Source organism: Peromyscus eremicus, chromosome 3 (assembly GCF_949786415.1).
Source record: "Peromyscus eremicus chromosome 3, PerEre_H2_v1, whole genome shotgun sequence".
NCBI classification, from domain to species: domain Eukaryota; kingdom Metazoa; phylum Chordata; class Mammalia; order Rodentia; family Cricetidae; genus Peromyscus; species Peromyscus eremicus.
Genome location: NC_081418.1, coordinates 145,507,907 through 145,531,845, shown reverse-complemented (window position 1 = coordinate 145,531,845; position 23,939 = coordinate 145,507,907). Strand labels below are relative to the sequence as shown.

General features: G+C 43.8%; 1 protein-coding gene across 1 annotated transcript in view; it reads left to right on the top strand.

The window, feature by feature from the left end:
• Nucleotides 1-9,870: 9,870 nt before the first annotated feature.
• Eps8 (epidermal growth factor receptor pathway substrate 8) overlaps nucleotides 9,871-23,939 on the top strand; it is a 77,363-nt gene continuing 63,294 nt past the window's right edge. The window contains exons 1-2 of the mRNA XM_059258726.1: nucleotides 9,871-9,946; nucleotides 11,203-11,279. Of these exons, the coding sequence (XP_059114709.1) occupies nucleotides 9,888-9,946; nucleotides 11,203-11,279 (136 nt within the window). The 5' untranslated portion in view covers nucleotides 9,871-9,887. The remainder of the gene's footprint in view (nucleotides 9,947-11,202; nucleotides 11,280-23,939) is intronic.

Below are 23,939 nucleotides of genomic sequence, written 5' to 3'. Positions count from 1 at the left end.
TCTATGGCACCTTTATTTTTAGTATAAACTTGGACTCATATTTCATAGTCCACCTGAACTGCTGAGGTTCATAGTGGAGGTGACTTTTCTCCTGAACTTTCTGTGAACTAATAGTTAATGTTTAGACTACCAAAATATGCTACAGAAAAGGGCAGACTAGGGCCATAAAAATGCAGAAACCCGGGAGCCAGAGGGAACTGAGAAACCCCTGGATTGTTATAATGAGTCTAGACAGCCTGGAATACCTTTTGATGATAAAGTGAAGAAGTGACCCAGAAAACTGAATAAAGATAATAGGAAATTAAAAACAAAAGAGAAAAATGTAAAAATAGTAGACACTTATTATAGAGCCTTTATTCTTCACAGTGGAAATGTTTAGCAAAAATTGCAATGAGGAGGTAAAGAAATAACATAAAGCATTGCATTTTAGGTGGGAGGAAAAGGGAGGTTATTAATGATACATAGAAAAACCAAGAGATGAGGAGCAGATAACCTTAAAACAAGGGACAAAAGTGTGGCTTTAGAATAGGAATTAAATTCCCATAGGAAAGCAGACACTGAATTTTCTTTGCCTAACCAAAAAAAAAAATTTTTCTAACACAGTTTTGGATGTTTCTAGTTGTGTCTGACACAATTTCTTTTCGGTGTAGTCTAATGCAATTTTGATCTGACTGGTGTTTGCTCTCTGTGGTACTGATTCACTTGTACCCTCCAGCCTAACCACTGGCTTCCTGTAGCTGAAGTCAGTCTTCAGAGATTACAGCGGAGGTGGGCCAGGCCACTGCTTCGCTTCCTCATATTCCAAGGCTGACTCAGCTCAAGACTCATGGTCTGTGAAAGGAGGCTCTCCAGACCCAGTGTCTGGACCTTCCCAGCTTCAGGGTGCCACCCTGCATTGTCTGCCTGTTCTGGGTATGGCCAACGGTCCTTGGATGTCTCTCTCACTGTGCATGTTAAAATTTTTATCTTGCCTTCCTTTGGTTCAGTTGGTTTTGGAGGCTGTTTTGCTTCTAGACCCAATGCTTGCTTAGTTTTTCTTGAATTTTGTACTCTGCTTTCCTTGCATTATCTATAGTCTTAAAGTGTGTGTGTGTGTGTGTGTGTGTGTGTGTGTGTGTGTCTATGTGTGTGTGCGCGTGCATGCACATACATGTATGAATGCCCACAGAAGCCACAAAAGGGTATCGGGTCTCCTGGAGCTGGAATTATAGATAGTTGTGAGATGCCTGCTATGAGTGCAGAATTTGGTTATGTCAGAGACTGACAAGTGTGCTTTAAAAAAAGATGTATTTTTATTATTTTTAAATATGTATATGGGGGCTATGTATATATGTATGTGTGGTTGCAGCTGCCCATAGAGGCCAGAGGTGTTGGAAAGCCACCCCATTCCTCCAAGCTGGAGTCATAGATGTGAACCACCTGACATTTGTGCTCAGAACCAAACTCAGGTTGGTCATCTGGAATAGCAGGAAACTCAATTACTGAGCCATCTCTCTGGCCTGCAGCAAATACTCATAACTGTTGAGCAATTTCTCCAGTCCTCAAACTCCTTTCTCTTGCCCTCCCCGCCACATTCCTTCCTAAGATAACGTTTTAGAGGAGCCTGTTTGCAGTTCTCAGTTTTCAGCGAAATGAGGGAACTGCCTTAGATTTGATTTGCCTTCTTAGTAGGAAGAAAACTTGCTCCTCCCCCTTTAACCTAGCCAAGGTTAAATAAATTTTTTTTTCTTTTTTCTCTTTCTTTAGTCTTTACTATATCCATTTCTTCTCTCTCTCTCTCTCTCTTTCTCTCTCTCTCTTTCTCTCTCTCTATCTGTCTCTCTCTCTGTCTCTCTCTCTGTCTCTGTCTCTCTCTGTCTCTCTCTCTCTCTCTCTCTCTCTCTCTCTCTCTTCATTTTAACCACCAGTTTCCTAACCACTGAACTTTGGAGTCCTCACTTGGTTTCTTTTTAAAAATGTGGTGAGCATTGTTTTGTGTACTTGTGTGTACTTGTGTGCATTTGTTTGCACGGAGAACACGTGTGCTGTGGTATGTGTGTGTGATATCCTGACAACTTTTGGTTGCTCCTCAGGTCTCTCTTTCCACCATGGGGTTCAGGGAACCAAAGGGGAGCTTCAGGCAGGCTGGGCAAGCATGTTTGCCTGCTGAGACATCTCACTGTCCCACATGGATTTCTAATAGTATAGTGAGGCTCCTTGCTTATGTGAATATAAAGGAAAAATCACATTTTGAAAAAGAGTCTTTATGAATACAGTACTGAGGCACAAAATAATCTGGAAAAGGAGTTGTGAACATGATTTTAAAGTTTCACATTTTCTGGCACTCATGGATGTCCATGCACTTAGAACGTTAGACATGCTGAACTCAGCACTCTGTGATATCTACAGTTCTGCTCACAGAGCAAGTGTTGCCTGGTATAGCCACGATGCCAGCAAGCTGCACCCGTAAAGCCACGTGCTGCTGAGAAGGGGCAGAAGTAGCAGTTACTACCTAGTCTCTCATCAGGATATTCAGCGTTTGAGTAGGACGCCAGGCAGGAAAAGATTAAACTGAACCATGAAGGATTCTCTTCGATTGGTTTTGCAGTGCTGGGAGTCGGATCTGTGCTGTGTTCTACCACTGAACTATACTCCCTGACTGGACACAGCATCCTTTTATACAGTGTCTGAGAAGTGATTTTGGGTGATGTACACATCTGCATTAGAATACTATATAAAGCCTTATTAACACTTTTAAAAGATGGAATTTCATTGCTTTGGCAAAAGAAGTCTATGGTCTAGTAAACTGAGTTTTAGATTGAAATAACCTTAGGGGAATACACTTAGGATTTAGAAAAATGGGAAGACTTCAGAATACCAGCAGCTTAAAGGTGACAGGAGCCTCTCTGTAGGCTGTGATCATTTGAAAGAATATGTTGTGCAATCCAGGTGATATGGCCCAGTCTGCAATCCCAGCAGGTAGGGGATTTCTGTAGCAGGGTCATCATGTGTTCAGGGTTAGCCTGGGCTACAATACTGAATTCCAGGCTAGTATGGGTTATAGAGGGAGAAAACGTTGCTTGCTTTGTGAAACATTGATCATCACAAGGAACTGAACTGAAAGACAAATGAATTATCTGAAGAAGTGTGTTCACAGTGGCCTTTGAGCTAAGTCAGTGGTTCTCAACCTGTGGGTCATGACCCCCTCAGATCACAAATATCCTGCATATCAGATGTTTGTTAAGATTCATGACAGTAGCAAAATGACAGTTATGAGGTAGCAATGAAATAATTTTATGGTTGGGGGGGTCACCACAATATGAGGAATGTATTAAAGGGTCGCAGCATTAGGAAGGTTGAGAACCACTGCCAAGGTCACTTAGAGGAGACAGTCATGCAGGCAGAGGTAGATAAATAGTGCTTCTAACGGCCTATGACTTGCTCCATTAGAATCCATTTAGCACATGTCAGCCTCATTGAAGAACTTCTTAGAGCATGCTTCCCCGCCTTCCCACCCTCCCTCTGTCTATCAGACCCTGATCGTTCGTTATTTGTTCGCCTCTGTTGAGGGAGAATGTTGAACTGTGTCACTGCCAGGGAGACGGTGACACCTAACAATGAAAATGTGCCTTAGGAGATCCCTGGTGACATTTGGTGTGTGCTGTTCAGTGACGTGATGGTCCGTGGTTGGGGTATGTGCAGTAGACCTGGAGCGAGCCAATGAGTACTATCATCAAGGCTGGCCAGAGAGCAGAGATTGAAAATAGAGTGTTGGGGGATGGGGTGGGCTGAGTGGGGTGATTTTTCTCCCTACTTCTCAGTCCTAAATGTTAGTCCCCAAAATGTGTGCAGTTGGAAAGTGAATTGGAGCAAAGTCTCTCCTTCGTCTTCTCCTGGGAGAAGACGCCCACTGTGAGTCTCCTGCCTCCTTGGGAATCTGAACAGAAGAACTGTTCACGACTGGGAGAGCTAGCTGATCTTCTTGGATGAGGCTCCCTTCTTAAAATTCTGCTCATCTCATGGTGGTGCTTGCCCAGGTCTTTTGTTCAGGATTGGGTCTTGCCCATGTCCCGGTTCTCCTCACTGCCCTTTGAAATTGGTATTCCATGCCCAGTGCAAAACTAAAGTTTAGCTCCGTTCCTTCCTGAAACACTGGAAGTAGGTTTTTCACAGAAGAGAAATAATTGGGTTTCCAGCCAATGAATCGGAGCCCTTTATTTATGCATTTTCATTATTTCAGCTTCATTTATAAAGACACAGTATAAAGAAAGAAATGGGTGAGAATAGAACAACTTCCCATTGAAGAATTCTAAATAACTGGTGAAGACACTCCCTCATTGAGTAGTGGAATCTTCCTGCCAAGCAAGAGGGTGACTTTCTGTTGTTTTGATCCATAGAGTAACTCCTTTCCTAGAGCCATGCAGTGGGAAGGAGGGAAGCCACTTAACCATAGGAACCCAGATAACACCCCAGTCAGTGACTGATGCGACCATGAAAAGCCGTGTCAGGCTAGTGTAGGTAGTGTTGGTGGGATGAGGGGAGACTAACAGTCCATATCTCTGTGTTTCTCCTGTGTGGAGCCCTATAGCCTGTCACAATATAGTATCCCTCATAGGAGAGTCAACCCTCTCTTTGTATGTCCCCATTTGGATGGGCACATTGCAGATGTAGTTTGGATGAAGTCAGACTGGCTCAGCATGAACCCCAGTCTAGAGACTGCTGTCCCTAAAAGAAGGAGAAAATTTGGACAAAGACAGTTTAGGAGAAGGCCGTGTGAAAATGAATGAAGGGATGTTGCTACCAGCCACAGAGTGCCCTTCAGTAGGAAAAGCCCTCAGATCTGTCAGAGGAAGCTCGGCCTACAGAATCTTCCGTTTCAGATTTCCAGAGAAGTGAGGGAAGGGGTTTATGTTGTCTTAAGGCAATTTGTAATAAGCTGTGTCTGGCAGACCCAGGAGTCCAAAAGCAAAGGGAATAGGAGAGATACCTGTGTGCAGGAGCTGGAGGAAATGTAAGGGCGAAGTGCAACACAGTACAGCAGAGAGAATCCTGGAACAGACGGAGACGTTGGGTCAGTAACAGAATGAGGTTTTGGCTTCAGTGAACAATTGACATTGGTTCACTGGTGTATTTCAAGCAACATACTAATGTAACATTAACAAGAAGGCCATGGCATATAACAGAACCCTGTGGACTAATATCTTTTATAACTCTCTGCTAAAGCAAAAATTATTTTAAATATTTAAGCTTTATTTTATAATAACAATTTATCTACAACTCGAGTAGACCTTAATTTAAGTTGGTTCTGTTTTGTTTTCCTTTATGCTGAGGACCAATCCTAGAGCCCTGCATGAGCTATGCAAGTGCTCAGCCACTGAGTTACACTCCCAACCCTTTAAAAAAATTATATTTGTTTTTAAGACAGTTTTGCTAACCCAGGCTGTTCTTGAACTTACTCTATAGCCCAGGCAAACCTCAAACTCTCAGTTTCCCCGTAGGGCCAGTCCAGGCTTCATCTTTTAAGTTTTAAGTAAAACTGTTGAGAGACAATGTCATAAAGTTTTGGTAGAAATTGGCGGGGTGCCTTTAATCCCAGTGCTCTGGAGGTGGAGAGAGGCTGATGTCTGTGGTCTACAGAGTGAGTTCCAAGCTAGCAGGTATACTTTCTACTATGAATTTACCTTGTTTCTTTAGTCTGACTGTTAATCCCATTTCTTTCTTCTTTGAGTGGATTTTCATTGACTGAACATCGTAGTCTTGGGCTTCTTTGGTGTACTGCAGCTTGCATTTCTTAATTTATCTTTGCAATTACCAAAGTGTGTTACTTTGCTTAGGAAACAAGAACAGTTGTAATAAGTGTGACTTGAGAAAAGGGTTTCGTGAGAGATTGAGGTGACTATTTAAATCTGACCCGTGGCAGCTATTGTGATGGTTTCCAGTGCTCCTCAGTAGAAGGAAATGGTTTAATTAACTGCTTCTGCAAGTCCCTAAAGTGATAAAGATTGTGAAAATTAAAACCCCTGTTTCTTGATAAGTGCTGACTTCTCTCTTAACTTCTCTGGGTGCTACTTAGGCATTAAATTAAGCATATCTTTAAATGCCTAATTGAAAAAAAAATGACAACACACTGTTTCCTTTGGCAGGAGTGTTCAGTGATGGCTATGTTTAGACATCTGAAGCCCTCATGTGGAACACCACCTGACCACAGTGACAAGTGAAACTACAGTGGCCCAGTGGGACGACTTTCTATATTTGAAATTCAATTTAGCAAATTGACATTTTCTATTCCTTTTTCTAATGCTCTCCGATTCTGACAGATCGCTCTTTTAAAACAGAACACAAACCACGCATTTATTAGGCTCCTAGGAAGAAGCAAGCACAGGAGAGGGGATGCCCAGGCTACCACTTTTCATTAAAACCAGCTGCTGTGGTTTTGAAATGCAAACCAGATCAAAATCAGCACAAGGCCTAGGGGTTTAATTTATATTCTGAATGAAGCAGGCTGCTGTGAAAGACCATTTCTTCTTCCTTTCTCTCCTCTCTCTCTCTTTTAAAGAAAACTTTTGAATAAACTTGTGTCTGCCTCATTTGATGTTTATACCAGCCACATGAACTAGGAAAAGAAGAATCGCCTCTGTTTATGACAGGGCTGAGACAGGGTTAATTGACTTGCCGGAGCCAAACAGTAGGGGAGAGTGTGTTAGGATTCCAGTCTTCAGTGGCAAATGCCTGGATCCTAACCCCTTCGCTCTAGATCTGAAGTGCTAGTCCCATTCTGGAATGCAACAGCCAGGTGTTCTAGTTGTATCCTGAGAACTTCTGAGAGCAAATTGGGAGATGCTGAACACTTTTGTAAATCACCTATAGATTGGGTGGGGATATTCCTACCGGGAAAATCAGTAAGCTCCTCCCTGATTAGCTACTACTGTACCAAGGAGTGTATCTAAGTCAAAAACTAAAAAGGGAAGACAAACAATAGAAACAGAAACAGCCACGTAATAGAATTTTATAAGGGCCACACTGACGTAGTGTAGATGTGAATATTGTGTCTGTGTGTATACATGTGTGTTCAAGTACATTCGTGTGTACACATGGGCATTTCTATTTGCTTATGTGGAGGCCAGAGGTCAACGTCAAATGTCATTCCTCAAGTACTGTCTACCTTGTTTTTCTGAGACAGAGTCAAGCCAGAGGGATGCAGTTATTTCACCTCCCTAGCACTGGGGCTACAGACATGTGGCCCTCGTCCTGCTGTTTCCCATGGGTTCACTCAGGTCCCATGCTTGCTGTGCAAGAACTATACAGCATAAGCTACCTCTGTGCTTGCTGCAGGGGAGCAGCATCCCCTCTGCTCTTTAGTTCTTGGATGAACTCTTTGCCTGGGTTTTGGAACCAAATTAATACACAAGCTGAAGAGTAAGAGAAACGTAAGTTTTTATTAGCTTTAAGGTGCGGAAGGGTCTCACGAGAGAGTGATATCAGAATAAATGACCCAAGTGAGATGCTTTCCTACTCTTAAGCAGAAGACCTGTAAACCTTGGGCAAGAATGTCTGGGCAAATGTTTGGGCCCTGTCAGCAAATTCTGGTGGTGGTACTGAGAGATACATGTGAAAGAGGTAGCAGGCGCTAGTGGCAGTAACTGGTCCTTCCCGGTGCTCATTTAGATTCACCGGAATGCCGATTGTCAGCCTCTGGGGGTCAAGGCTGCCCCTCCATGTTCATATGTTAAGGACACCCCTCCCAGAAGGGAGGGCCACTGTGCTTTGCTGCATGTAGGAAAATGCAGATTACACAGTCCTCTGTGTAGCTCACTTCCTCAGAGGAATTCAGCTTGGGAATCAGTGTGACCATTTGGTGTGCTTTGGAATGACACATGTCTAACTTTCTCAGCTCCTTTATCTAGACACTTGTCTTCAAGCAGTAGGCCAGTAGGAGAACACCATCAGGGAGCTGGAATTCACTGTAGTGTTTGGGGGATCTATAAATTCTAACCTTTGTTTAAGAGCAAAGTCAAGTACTGGCCCTTCCTGAAAGTGTGTGGCTTTTCCTCCCACCAAACTTCTCTGGGTTTCAAGTGGGGCCTGTTGACTGGGACTTAATTACTCATGTCATTCTGTAGAAATTAATGTCCTCTAAGACCATAGGCTCTTTGGAAAGAGGGACTCAGGTTTCTGTCTTCCTCCTCGGTTTGAACAACTGTTGAATGGACACCTCTTGAATGCCTAGTGCCCTCTGAGTGTTTGAACAACAGCAGTCTAAACAACAGTCCTTGCCCTTTGAGAAGCAATAGTCTGCTGCAGTCAGGAACGAACTAACAAATGAGAAGCTACAGCTCTTGTCCGAACTTTGAAGGTTTGTTTGTAGTGTGGGGAGTATCTGCCAGTGGGTTCTGTTTATTCAGGAGAGTCAATAAGAGCGCCCCAAGGACGTTGTGATTGACTGAATTGAGATGAAAGAATGAGGAAGAATTAACTGGAAATTACCGGGGCTTGAGGAGGACTTCTTTAATATTGTTTTCATCTGAATTGTTACTTTTCAATATACTCCCATGCTAACCCTGGATTGTCCATCACAATAGCAACTGCATTTTATAATTCTATATCTATTCAGTAAGGGTCTGCTTTTATCACCAGACTTGCGGTTGTGTGGCCGAGGTCACATCTAATTTGTTCACCACAGGAGTCCTAGTATCTGTCTTAGTACCTGTCACTAACTCAGCACTCAATGACTGCCCGCATCTCCCACCTGGGCCCTTGTCTTATAGTAAAGCTGGGGATATGTGTACCCTCCCTGAAGGTTGACTGGTAACAGCAAAATCAATGAAAGGACACAGTAGAAAAACACAATGGGGTTCAGGGTGGGTTAGTGACAGAAGTCAGAGAGGACTGTGGATCCAGGAGAGATTAGATACTAGTTAGCACAGCAACATTTTCATCTTTCTAGAAAAGTAAGAAATGGCCATCTACTGATAATGAGGGACTTTTACTTGTTTGTACTCATTGGTCTTGTTTGAAGGCAATTAAAAATTGTATTATTATTATTAATTATTGTGTGCATGTGCCATGTGTGTGTGTTCGCAAATGCATGTGTGCATGTAGCAGCAGAGGCCAGAGGTCAACTTTCTGGAGTCAGCTCTCTCCTTCCACCATGGGTTCCAGAACTCCGGTCCTCGGATGTGCTGAGCTTTCTCTCCCGGTCATTTGAAGGAAATGTGTTCCATTTATAAAATGCACTTAAAATGGTTTCTGAAGTTTAATATTAGGTATTGAGTTTGGTAGTCACTTTCTCATGAGGAATAAAGGGAGTGTGTAAGGAAATACTGTCTTAAGGGAGGCGAATCCAAGTGTGTAAGAATAACAAACAAAGTGCTGTTACATGTGCAATGAAGGAAGGGGAGCAAAGGGGAGAGAAGCTAGATGTGTGCGAAAGGCAGCCAGGTGACTGACAAGGCCTCTGGTGATCGTTCTGTGCTCGGGATCGAACCCAGGGCCTCAGGCGAGCTCTTCGTGCTTAGCTTTAAAGGGTCTGGTTTTCCTCTGGATACTTGTCTGTGTTCTACACATTTTCCACTGAATCGAGTTTACGTGACTTTTATAATGACGTAATGGAATGATATCTTACAGAGTTGACAGGTGGTACGGGCTAGTCACGTAGATGACTAAGGATGCTGTTGTAGGTTTTTCTCTTAACTCACTAAATTAGCTTATAGTTTCTATAATGGTCTTAAAAACCAGCTGGGTCCTCATTTATGTGTCCATGTATTCCTCTGAGCCTGAATGCTTGAAAGTGGAGACCTATTGTTTGCCTTTCTAGTATCACCCTGGCAGTAAAACTGAGATGCTCTGACTTGCTTATTACCTTGACCTATGTGCCTTTCTATTTTTAGAGCAGAGGCGTGAGAGCCGGCATGAATGGTCATATGTCTAACCCTCCCGGTGGTTATGGAGTCTACCCTTCTCAGATGAAGTAAGTCGAAGGGTTCATGTATAGTTCGGGCAGGGGTTTGATGTGGTGTTTGTTTATTTTAGTGAGGTATTCTTACTTGGAAACACAGACTAGCCTGGAATTTCTGTGCAGTCTGGTCTAGCCTTGATCTTACAAGCCTTGGCCTCCCAAGGGATAGTGTTTTAGTCATGTGTCACCATGCCTAGCTACTTTTAAACATATTTTTTTTTTTGGCTTTTTTGAGACAGGGTTTCTCTGTGTAGCTTTGCGCCTTCCCTGGAACTCACTTTGGAGACCAGGCTGGCCTCGAACTCACAGAGATCTGCCTGCCTCTGCCTCCCAAGTGCTGGGATTAAAGGCGTGCACCACCACCGCCCAGCTTTAAACATATTTTAAATGAAAACATTATTTATATTTCTTTATGCAATCCATTCCTAATTCATTCAGAAGTAGTCTCCCTTTTTTTTTTTTATTACTAATCCATGTCATCATTAAAAGCTATTATTTTTTAAAAGGCTAAGTAAATACCAGCCCCAGGGATGCTGTCATGTAGTTGAAAGATATTTGAATCTGGAATTTTATGTCTTACTGCCTTTTGTCATCAAATGTATATCATATTCCAGAGCTTTGGCTGTCTCTGGAACATTCTGTTATTATTTGTAAAACAGCTATATCCACACTATATAGATATTTGCCACTGTATACAACAACATAAAGCAAAACCCAGACAGAGCTATCCCCAAGCCTCCCAGTATGAAGTGAAACCACAGGCCTGAATGGAGTGGCCGTTATCTTCTGTGGCATGCACAATGAAGCTTTCCCACATCTGCCATCATGGCATTTATCTGAAACTCCACATTCTTTAGGACAGGTCGCATTTACTGTATTTAGGGAAACACATTTAATTATTAGAAAGGATGTAAGAGGGTTCCATCTACATTGCCTCTCCACTATTCCTCTGTCCTTTGTGGTTGAAGAGCAACCACAATTCTTATAAGGTGTTTTCTAGCCTTGGTGGGTTCATTGAGAATGGGCTGAGACAGGCACCATGGTCCCCACTGGCATTACCTGATTTATATTTCTGTTTATTCATGACTTGCCTGAGCAGGAACTTGCTCCTATTGGCTAGCTCAGTTAGTGTAAACTCAGTGTGTTTTTAAGAAAACAGTTGGTGCTTATAGTACATCGACATTTTAAACTCTTGGTTCTGAATTTTTATTATCCACTATGGACTTTAACTCAAGACAATGAACGTTCTTTATTTATTATTGTTACAGTGGCTACGGATCTTCACCACCCTTTTCCCAGATGGATAGAGAACATAGTTCAAAACCAAGTGCAAAGGCCCTTTATGGTACGTATGTCTGCTTGATAAGCTGCTTCTGCGTCTAACTGCTTCCAATATGTGTTTTCAAGGTCATTGCTCAAGCTCCTAACCTGCTGTAGTGTTTGAAATGACAGAGCTAGCTAGCTAATGGCTACTTTAGACTCTTTGCAAAACCAAAGCTATGAACTCTGTTTTCTTTCATATGACCTGAAACTATGGGTGTGATGTAGTGAATGATTTAAGAAGTCTAGTGTTTGATGCTGAGACCTCAGGCGGGGTTTCCAGTGTGTCATTTGTAATATGATCATTTGCAGCCATGTGTCACCATGTCCAGCTTATGCAGTGCTCAGGACTGAAGCCAGCTGATGATCGTGGGCCCACGGATGATGCCCCTTTCCCCGTATAGCTATTGAACATTTGGGGTAGTATGTCAATATGACTAGTTATCTTGGTAGAATTTCATCCTGGAATACACACTAATTAGACATTCTCGCTAATCATTCCAGGACTTCTAGTAACCTCTCTAATTTGTCTTACATATGCATAATTTTAGTTTTGAGGCAAAGTTTCGTGTATCCCAGGTGGCTTTGACCTCACTATGTGGCCAAGCACGACCTTGAACTGTTGATCCTCCTGCCTCCACCTCCTGCGTGCTGCCGTTTGCAGTCATATGTCACTGGGTCCAGCTTATGCAGTGCTCAGGACTGAGGCCAGGACTTTGTGCAAGGTAGGCAAGCATGCCACAAGCTGAACTACATCGCCAGCCCCCTCTACTATTTTTTTAATAGCTAAAATACACTACAAGTTACTAAAAAGAAGTTGAGGACTCTTGAGGCATATCACATAAGCATAGGAAGGTTATATTATATAGAGAGGATTTGTACGGCCTTTTATTATTGTATAACAAATAAGACAGAAATGTGATTCACAGCAAAGGCAGTGGCAAGCATTCCCATATTCAACTATAGTTCTTCTACTTAGCAGCTGAGTGACCTTGAGCAAATGATGATACCTGCTTGTACCTCATTTGGCTCATCTTTATTAGGTTCCTATCTGGTAATAAGAACTAAATGATATGTAGTAAACTATTTCCAAAGTATTATAGGAGCAGAAAGCACTGTACTTATGTCCTATTAGTATGCTTATTACCATGGTTACTATGTGTTATGGAAACAAGTAGCATTTTCTAAGTTTGGCAATTATTATACATTATCTAGATTTATGGCTTTGGTGGTAAGACTTACCAATCCTAAAGTTTTGTGATTTGTTTTGACCTATATTCTTAGTGAGTTGATTTTACAACTCAAATCATACAGTCATAAAATGGATTTAATACCGTATATAAATGTGTTTCTCAATGGCTATAATGCCAATAATGTCATTTTTAATTTTGTTTGTGTCATATTGAGACATTCTTTTTTCTTACTTTGCTCTTCGACAGTTTCACACACACACACACACACACACACACACACACAATGTATTCTTATTACTCTCCCACACCCTCTTTTATATCCCTCCCATCCCTATCAACATCCCCCACATTCCCTGCATGTCCCTTTCCCAGGTTCATGCCCTTGGTTCTTTTGTGATCCGTGTACTTTAACCAGGGCCATTGTGTGACCACTGAGCTGGAGCTCTCCACCGGGGCCTGGTGCGGTCACCAGTGGGTGTGCGTTGGAAAGCAATGACTCCATATCTCCTCCAATTTATTACCAGTTCAGCAGTGAAGGCCGAGGCCCCCTGAGTCCCTCCTCCACCCACGCCTGACTGTCGACAGGTCCATCTTGTGCCAGCCCAGTATAGACATTAGCAGGGGCTGTGAGTCTGCGGTTGCAGTGATGTGTCTTTCACAGAAGATGGCATTTCCCAGCCCTTTCGCTCTTGTTCAGGCCTCACGTTCGTTCCTGTCCCTCTTCCATGGCGTTCCTTGGGCCTTAGCAGATGCTGTAGTTGTTTAAGGCCAAGCCCTGGTTCTCACTCCTGTACCCATCCTTGTTCTCAGCACCGTGAGCAGCTGTGAGGCTGTTCATTGGAAAGAGGCTTCTCTGACTAGTTGAGAATAGCATTTGTCTATGGGTAAAACCCACAGTGACACATTCTTACCACAGCTGAGTCACTTGTGGTTGTCCATAGAGGATGTATTCAGTACATACTTATTGTGTGATTAGTATGTACTCAAAACAGGACCAGTAATGTCTGATCCCTGCCTCTAAGGGTCTTGTAGTGCGGAGATTTGCTTGAAGAGACTGAATAAATGAAGTGAATTTTGTGAGGATAAAACAGTCCCTTCAACTTTTCATTTTGAGACTGATATTTATGAAGTCCATTGGTATGCTGGATTATCGCCATTATCATCTCTGTTTTTATGCCTTTTGAGTCATTTCAAAGGTAAATGACAGATTATCATCACCAGTGTGAATTATGGTGAGATAGACTAGCAGGAACTATTTCCTAACACACATGACCATATATCCAGGTAGAACCAAGAGGACGTGAACAATTGAGCAACTTACACACACACACACACACACACACACACACACACACACACACACAGAAAGAGAGAGGGGAGAGAGAGTTGCAATGAGTTAGAAGCAGCTTTCAAGTCTTCAAGCAGAGAGGAGCCCAGGAGCATATGGATACATTTCTGAATTCTATTAGGCCTTACAAGAAGAATTACCACCAAGGCTCCCCACACGCCCCCTAAGCAGAAAAGGAAGGAACACTATCAAATTCTTTCTATGAAGCCAGTTTCATTCTGATAATAAACCTGGAGAAGGAATAACAAAAATGGAAACTATAAATCAATTTCCTTGATGAACATAGATTCAGAAATTCTCAATAAAATACATGCAAAGTAGAATTCAGCCAGCAAAAAGATCATAAACCATGGCCATGTTGGCTTCATTTCAGGAATGCAAAAAAAAGGTTTCAATCTACGTCAATAAACATAAGACAGCACATAAATAGAATTGGGGGAATCATAAAATTGTCTCAATAGATGTGGAATAAGTCATTAGCAAAATCCACCGACATCATTCATAGCAAGATAAGGTAAGAGAAAAGAGTGGAAGGATATTTGTGCTAGAGGAAGAAGTATCCACATGTGAGAGAGAAGAAGGCAAGGTGTCCACACATGTGAGAGAAGAAGGTGAGGTGTCCACACGTGGGAGAGAAGAAGGCGAGGTGTCCACACGTGGGAGAGAAGAAGGTGAGGTGTCCACACGTGGGAGAGAAGAAGGTGAGGTGTCCACACGTGGGAGAGAAGAAGGTGAGGTGTCCACACGTGGGAGAGAAGAAGGCGAGGTGTCCACACGTGGGAGAGAAGGTGAGGTGTCCACACGTGTGAGAGAAGAAGGTGAGGTGTCCACACGTGTGAGAGAAGGTGAGGTGTCCACACGTGGGAGAGAAGAAGGTGAGGTGTCCACACGTGGGAGAGAAGAAGGCGAGGTGTCCACACGTGGGAGAGAAGAAGGCGAGGTGTCCACACGTGGGAGAGAAGAAGGTGAGGTGTCCACACGTGGGAGAGAAGAAGGCGAGGTGTCCACACGTGGGAGAGAAGAAGGCGAGGTGTCCACATGTGGGAGAGAAGAAGGTGAGGTGTCCACACGTGTGAGAGAAGGTGATGTGTCCACACGTGGGAGAGAAGAAGGTGAGGTGTCCACACGTGGGAGAGAAGAAGGTGAGGTGTCCACACGTGGGAGAGAAGAAGGTGAGGTGTCCACACGTGGGAGAGAAGAAGGTGAGGTGTCCACACGTGGGAGAGAAGAAGGCGAGGTGTCCACACGTGGGAGAGAAGAAGGCGAGGTGTCCACACATGTGAGAGAAGAAGGCGAGGTGTCCACACGTGGGAGAGAAGAAGGTGAGGTGTCCACACGTGGGAGAGAAGAAGGTGAGGTGTCCACACGTGGGAGAGAAGAAGGTGAGGTGTCCACACGTGGGAGAGAAGGTGAGGTGTCCACACGTGTGAGAGAAGAAGGCGAGGTGTCCACACGTGTGAGAGAAGAAGGCGAGGTGTCCACACGTGGGAGAGAAGAAGGCGAGGTGTCCACACGTGGGAGAGAAGAAGGCGAGGTGTCCACACGTGGGAGAGAAGAAGGCGAGGTGTCCACACGTGGGAGAGAAGAAGGCGGGGTGTCCACACGTGTGAGAGAAGGTGAGGTGTCCACACGTGGGAGAGAAGAAGGCGAGGTGTCCACACGTGGGAGAGAAGAAGGCGAGGTGTCCACACGTGGGAGAGAAGAAGGTGAGGTGTCCACACGTGGGAGAGAAGAAGGCGGGGTGTCCACACGTGTGAGAGAAGGTGAGGTGTCCACATGTGGGAGAGAAGAAGGCGAGGTGTCCACACGTGGGAGAGAAGAAGGTGAGGTGTCCACACGTGGGAGAGAAGAAGGCGGGGTGTCCACACGTGTGAGAGAAGGTGAGGTGTCCACACGTGGGAGAGAAGAAGGCGAGGTGTCCACACGTGGGAGAGAAGAAGGTGAGGTGTCCACACGTGGGAGAGAAGAAGGCGGGGTGTCCACACGTGTGAGAGAAGGTGAGGTGTCCACACGTGGGAGAGAAGAAGGCGAGGTGTCCACACGTGGGAGAGAAGAAGGCGAGGTGTCCACACGTGGGAGAGAAGAAGGTGAGGTGTCCACACGTGGGAGAGAAGAAGGCGGGGTGTCCACACGTGTGAGAGAAGGTGAGGTGTCCACACGTGGGAGAGAAGAAGGCGAGGTGTCCACACGTGGGAGAGAAGAAGGTGAGGTGTCCACACGTGGGAGAGAAGAAGGTGAGGTGTCCACACGTGTGAGAGAAGGTGAGGTGTCCACACGTGGGAGAGAAGGTGAGGTGTCCACACGTGGGAGAGAAGAAGGCGAGGTGTCCACACGTGGGAGAGAAGAAGGCGAGGTGTCCACACGTGTGAGAGAAGGTGAGGTGTCCACACGTGGGAGAGAAGAAGGTGAGGTGTCCACACGTGGGAGAGAAGAAGGTGAGGTGTCCACACGTGGGAGAGAAGAAGGCGAGGTGTCCACACGTGGGAGAGAAGAAGGCGAGGTGTCCACACGTGGGAGAGAAGAAGGCGAGGTGTCCACACGTGGGAGAGAAGAAGGCGAGGTGTCCACACGTGGGAGAGAAGAAGGCGAGGTGTCCACACGTGGGAGAGAAGGTGAGGTGTCCACACGTGTGAGAGAAGAAGGTGAGGTGTCCACACATGGGAGAGAAGAAGGCGAGGTGTCCACACGTGGGAGAGAAGAAGGCGAGGTGTCCACACGTGGGAGAGAAGAAGGCGAGGTGTCCACACGTGGGAGAGAAGAAGGTGAGGTGTCCACACGTGGGAGAGAAGAAGGTGAGGTGTCCACACGTGGGAGAGAAGAAGGTGAGGTGTCCACACGTGGGAGAGAAGAAGGTGAGGTGTCCACACGTGGGAGAGAAGAAGGTGAGGTGTCCACACGTGTGAGAGAAGGTGAGGTGTCCACACGTGGGAGAGAAGAAGGTGAGGTGTCCACACGTGTGAGAGAAGGTGGGGTGTCCATATGTTCAAGGAAAAGGGCAGGATGTCCTATGCTGAAAAGACCCTAAAGACTCTAACAGAAAATTGAGCAGTAGAATACAAAACCAGTAGCTTTTCTATGCATCAATAATGAGTATGCCAAGAATAAATTGGGAGAAAGGAATCCCATTCATAGTGTCCTCACAAATAAAAATAAACACCCAAGATGACTGAAGCAGGTCACTGAAGAGAACAGTAGAACAAGAAGATGTCCCATGCTTGTGGATTGGCAGAATTACTCTCATGCATCCTTGATTTCACTGCATTGCCCATCAAGACTGCAATGTCATTCTTCAGAGACACGGAAAAGCTAATCCTAAGATTCATATGGAAGCACCAAAGACTCCAAGTAGCCAAAGAAGTCCCGAGAAAAAGAACAAGCTAGAGATAATGGAATTCTTGAATTCAAATTATACTGTAGAGCCATAGTAACAGAAACAGATATGTGACCCGATGGGATAGAAGAAAGGAACCATAAATTAATCCCATAGAGCTACAGTGATCTGAGTCTCAACAGAGATGCCCAAAATATACATTGTAGTTAAGACAGACTCTAACAAACGTTTCTGGAAAAACCGTATATCCATATATGGAAAACTGTTGTAATAAAAGGCTAATAAAATACATTAATAAATACATTCACACATAAGATAGTATAAAACATAAATAAATATATTAAGAAAATATTAATTAAAGGTAAGTAAAATATCCATGGGGATGTATTTCAGAAGTAGATGTAGCGGGACAGCAGTTCTGCTTGATGGGGTGTGGTCAGCAGGGGTTTCACAGGGGACCGGAGCCTGGAAGTGTGCTCTGAAAAGTCTGCTGTGTTTTCCAGACACCGTAGGGGGTGAGTGCATGGATATTGTAAAAAGCAATGTGAATCTAATGTCCGCAGTCAGCCCATGAAGGTGGCCTCCATTTGTCTTGTTCATGGCAGGAATTCCTGTGCAGGAATTCCTGTGCTTATTGATTAGCACAGTGGCTAATGTATAATTTATGCTCAATAACTCCTTGTAGAATGAATATAAAGAATTAATGAACTGCTGGGAGCTTGGTGTTAACTGGAGAGTGTAAAGTAATGCATTCAGAAATAAGAGGAGGAAAAAAATGAACACACACCATGTTAAGAAGAATACTAAATAATTTGAGGGACAGAGAGATGGCTTAGCGGATACAGGCCGCCCCCTCCAAGAGTAAGGATCTGAATTTGATCCTGCAGATCCACATAGTGACTGGAGAAAGTGGACCTCTGCAAATTGTCCTCTGACAGTCACTGTTGTCCTTCTCCCCCCTTTCATGCACACGAAGTTCTTTAATAAAAATGATGTGAACATTATTTCAAAATAGCAAGCGGCCTTTGATGTCTTTCAGTTAGGAAAGAAAGGTGAAATTTGTCTTGGGTTATGCTGTGACAGAACCAGGTGGATCAAAAGTTTAATATGAAGAAAGTAGATATCCTGGGACTGGGAAGATGGCTCAGTAGTTAAGAGCACTTGCTGCTTTTGCAGAAGACCTGGGTTCAATTCCCAGGACCCTCGTAGTGGCTCACAACCATTCATAATTCCAGTTCCAAGAGGTCTAATGCCCTCTTCTAGCCTCTGCAGGAAGCAGGCACACATAGGGAGACACAACACACTTGTCTACTCACACCAGATGTCTACTTACACCAGATAAGAAACCCTTGACAGACCAAAGTGCAGATACCACCAAGGTGCAGTCTGGTGAACCATGATTTTCATTGAGGTTACTTACAGGAATGCGGGTGAGGGTCACTTACAGGAGCAGAAATGGTTGAAAGACAGCTGTATCACTAAAGCCCACCACAACATGGGTGACAGCTCACAAAGCTGGGAACCAGGAGCATACTGCATAGCCTTCAGGCAGCCCAACAGGTTGAAAAGTGCTCTTTCCAGGTGCCTCAGTTGATCTAAACCTGTTCCAGGCAGCTCAGCTGGTTTCTGCTTCTTCCCGTCAGCTGGTCTGGTCTGAATCTTCCTTGAAGCTTTGCTGGTCTGAGAGTCTTTGCAGTTCTGAGAAGGATTCTCAGCTCTTCTTGCTTACTTTGACAGGGAGGTGCCTAGTGAATCTGGTCAGTTCCAGGGACTTCCTGAAGCTACTTAGAGTTGTTGTTGGTTGAAATTGTTGTTGTTGTTAAGAATATGGCAGTATGAACTGCAGCTCCTTGTTTTATTTAGATCAAGGCATTCTCTGAAGCTGTTCTTTTATGTTTTCTGTTTAATGGTCCAGGTATTTCTTTCTGAGCAATGCCTTTTTAGAGAAAGAAAAAGTAAACATTTTCAGTCTTAGCTTGTCTGAATATTAGCTCTTTCAAATATTGCCATATAGAGCAAAGTAGATAAAAACAAGTCTTACCAATGCCCGCTTACCTGAGTAGGTACCATTGTACAAACTAAACAGCTAAATGAACCTGCAGTGTAATATTTCTGGCTCAAGATGGCTGTCAGTTTGTGTAAGAGCATATCAGCTCAGTGCTAAGATGATCTGCAAAGAATTTTCTCATTGGTTAGTGAGTCTAATCTGTCTGAATGTATTTGTGTGTTCTGTTCCACGGGATTAAAGCTAATAGCAAACAAACAAATAAATAAACAAACAAACAAGTAAAAAAGGTAATGAAACACAACTAGTGTTACTCAAAGAAAATAAAGTTGTTCTTAGGTATTAAAGGGACTAGTATGTCAAGTTCTCAGCACAAAGGACTTTTATTTGCCCCAGAGGGACAAAGGGCAGGGAATAAGAGACAAAGATAGGAGACAGAGCATGAGGGAGAAGGGTAAAGGAACAAGGGAGATGGAGAATGGATGTGTGTGTGTGTGTGTGTGTGTGTGTGTGTGTGTGTGTGTGTGTGTGGTCAACTGATTGCCTCTGGATAAAGAGATAGACATGGCCCATGGGCAAATGGTAGTTTATAAGGGAAAAGGGGACTAGTACATAGGAGTCTTTAGGGCGGGGCTCACAAGGTGTGTTTTAAAGCTCTTGGTCATAGGTAGCCAAGGATGAGAACCACTGAGAAAGCGGTGATTTTCTGTGGCTTCTTCTTGATGGCTTCATTGAAAGCCTCATTCATGCTTCTCAAGCTGTTCTGAGGCTTGAAAAGTTTTTAGCTTAGGCTCCAGAATGCTATTTACCACTGAACATATAAGTGTATTCTTATCAAATAATATATAGGATTCTCATCAAAGAGACACTGCAATTGACTTTCAGGTATGTCCTTTCAAAATGGCCTATTAAAGTGTTAATAATGAACTTTGTCTCCTGACTTTATATCACCAGAATTCTTTTCTTTCTAAATCATTTTAATGACATTAATAAAATGTTAGGGTCCTTCTAAGATACTTTCCTGGGGCATATATCTTCCTTATGTGAAGCATGGTAAAGAAAGCGAGTTAGGAATATTAGGAATGACAGCTCACCTCTGGCAGTCAGTCTGAAGGAGCAATTGCCATCACCACTGATCATTTTCTGCTCCTATAAATAATGTTTTCCTGGGGATGAAATCCTGTGTGTTCTGAAATCTGGGGGATGAACTTTTACATCTTCATAATAAAAACCCATGCAGCATTTTGGCCCTTTACCTGTGCTGGCCAGTCATTTTATCTGGAAGACCCAGTCAAGCATTTGCATATGCCGGAGCCACCATGTCATCTTGTCATCAGGTACCATGCAGCCACTGCCATTTGCTCTGCTATGCACAGGACCCATCACAGGAAGACAGCCTCTCTCGTGTTCTGAGGCTGTGCCGGAGAGAGTGAGAGTCTGATGACCCTGTAATTTTGAAGTGGTGGTTCCTTCAGATGTCTTCATGAGTTACACCTTGTGTTTCACGTGTTACAGAGGGGTTTCCCAAGAGCAACTGTCCATGTATTAATATCCCACATTAATCCACAGCTAATAGAAAAACCATGAATCTCTTTGCTTCATATGTGAGGTACAGTCACAGGGGAAGAGGTGTGCTTTGAAATGCTGGAAAAAATTGTAGGTGAAACCAGATCTCTCTTGTGACCACATTATTTTGGTAGGAACAGACGGAGCGTACTTCTTCAGATCATCATCCAAACAAAAAAAGAAAGGTAGCCACGGTTGAATTTTGTGGTGTGTGTGCTTTTATTGAGTCACTTGAATGCTGCAAAAGCAAAACCAGAATAGACTGGAATATGTGGGCGGTGATAAGAGGGACATGGAGGTTTTCCTGGGTAAATATGGATGGGAAGATCACTGCTTCCATAGGACTACCAATCAGTCATTTACCAAGTTTTTAAAACCATTGGATTTTAATGCTTTGGGTCTGCATATGTTCTTTATATATATATTTTTACTTAGTCTTCCTTCAATTTTTACAGACCTTTTCAGTATAGAGACATCAAAGAGTAAAAAGAAACATGTTTATAGTTAGAAAATGCTGGCTGGTCGGAAAGCTAATACATATCTAGTGTCTATCTGTATTTGTAACTTTGTTTTCCTGCCTGGCCCACAGTCAGGATAAATCTCTCTCACCTGCCAATCCCACAGCCGCTCAAACCCGACCAAGTAAACACAGAGACTTATATTGGTTACAAACTGTATGGCCGTGGCAGGCTTCTTGCTAACTGTTCTTACAGCTTAAATTAATTCATTTCCATAAATCTATACCTTGCCACATGGCTCGTGGCTTACCGGGATCTTCACATGTGGCTTGTCATGGTGGCGGCTGGCAGTGTCTCCCTCCCCCAGCTTCCTGTTCTCTCAATTCTCTTCTCTGTTAGTCCCGCCTATACTTCCTGCCTGGCCACTGGCCAATCAGTGATTTATTTATTGACCAATCAGCAACACATTTGACATACAGAACATCCCACAGCACTTCCCCTTTTCTTTTTTTTAAAAAGGAAGGTTTTAACCTTTATATATCTCCAAAGTCAGCTTGGTATATTTGGGAATTTGGGCATAGCTTCTCTTACTACTTCCTGCTGGAGGGGGGCGCTGTGTCTTATGGGGACACAAAGAATATTTTAGGATTATGGAGTAGTCCATGAGGCTGTATCGTCTGAGCCAGTTGCCTTGAAACCATTCTGGATGTTGGATCATCTGGGCCATGGTGTCATCAGAGACCTTTTAGGGGGTCTTGGCTGGTCAAACCTGATGTATCTTAATCTGGAACAAATCCATAGCCTCTGGCTTTCTGTGGAAACAAAAGCAGAGCCTCCTTTTCAAAGCAACATATCTTTACATCCAAATGTTGAAGTCAAGGTACCTTTAAAATATACATTTTGGCATAACTCAACAGCTTTTGTAATCAAATGTTTTTCTTTAGTTACGAATATCAAAGAGAACATAATCCAGATTTTCTGTGTGGTAGCCATCTTTACGTGGCTTATTTTTTTATATTAGCTTGAGCCTATTGCTTTAAACTGTAGCCTTTTAAGCCTGAAACGGCTCTGGCACTATGGCTGTTGGCTCCGCCCACTTTAGCTTCCCAACATGGCGGTGGTACGTTTTTCGCCAGCTCTGGGAGCCATCAACTCTCAGAAATAGTGGGTCTATGCTTTTATCAAAGCAGCGTGTAGCCCAGAAACTTTTTTTTTTGTACTAGCAAAGGCTAAATCCACCACACAGCTTAATGTGTCACTTGCAGAGGCCTCATTCCCGCCATACTGCAGGTCGAGCATGCCACACCAGGAACCCGCCATAGTAGCTCAAACACCCAGGCTGCCGCTAGCTTGAAAGAGACAACTAGGAGCTGTTTTTAGCTCCGTTTTAGAATCTTTTTACTCAGGTTTTAGGTGGAAACTCTTGCCCCACGTTGGGCGCCATTTGTAGCTAGAGTTTTCCTGCCTGGCCCACAGTCAGGACAAATCTCTCTCATCTGCCAGCCCCACAGCCCCTCAGACCCGACCAAGTAAACACAGAGACTTATATTGGTTACAAACTGTATGGCCGTGGCAGGCTTCTTGCTAACAGTTCTTACAGCTTAAATTAATCCATTTCCATTAATCTATACCTTGTCACATGGCTCGTGGCTTACCAGCATCTTCATATGCTGTTTCTCATCATGGCGGCTGGCAGTGTCTCTCTGACTCAGCCTTCCACTTCCCAGCTTTATTCTCCTCCTTGTCCCGCCTACACTTCCTGCCTAGCCAATGGCCAATCAGTGTTTTATTTATTGACCAATCAGCAACACATTTGATATACAGAACATCCCACAGCATGTATTAATATAGATATTTTTATATATGACAATCTCTCTCTCTCTCTCTCTCTCTCTCTCTTTCACACACACACACACACACACACACACACACACACACAAAACCTAGGACAAACACTTAAGTGTGCCAAAGGTTTTTAGGCTTTAAGGGACTTGAACTTGTTTAAGCTTTTATTTTACTGTAAATTCTCTGAGACCCAGGCCACTGAGAACCTTGCCTAAATCTAGTTTCTTACTTAGGGACAAACTCAAAGCTAGATTTAGAATAACAGAGTCCCCTCATCACTCACTAGGTTACTTTCCATCCAAGCATTCTACCTTAGAAGAAATAAAGCAATCCTGAATTTCCAAATAAATTACTTGATTGGATATTTACATTGATATTGATAATTCTTGGACCTTTTATTTGCTTTTGCAGCATCTTCCAAAGGAAAGGTTTCTTCTGCCCGCTGACTAGTTTGATGCACAGCTGCCTCCCTGGCTGCTTCATTTTCCCTACCAGCTCGGCTCTCTGGTTCTGAGTATCTCATTTGTGTGTCCTGTTGGTGTGTGACAGTTGTTAGTTTGTGACAGTCCTTAGGATTGAATGGGTTTGGGTGTTGTGAAGGGAGATGACCTCTGTGGTGACTGTCACCTCCCTCATATAATCCAGTACCTATGACAGCATTTGCCATTATATTTTGACCTCGGTGCATCAACAGATGAAATTTGCAACCTGTTTTTTTAAAACCTTTTTCATAAACAGTAGGTACCTGATTAATAAAACCTATATATTAAGTGGCTTTTTTCTCTTAGAACACTTATAATGTGGGGGCTGGAAGGACAGCTTTGCTGTTCTTCTTGTGGAGAGCCAGAGTTCAGTTCTTAGCTCCCACATTGAACAGCCCACAACTGCCTGTCACTCCAGCTCTAGAGGATCCAAAGCCTCCTCTTGCCCTCTTCGGGA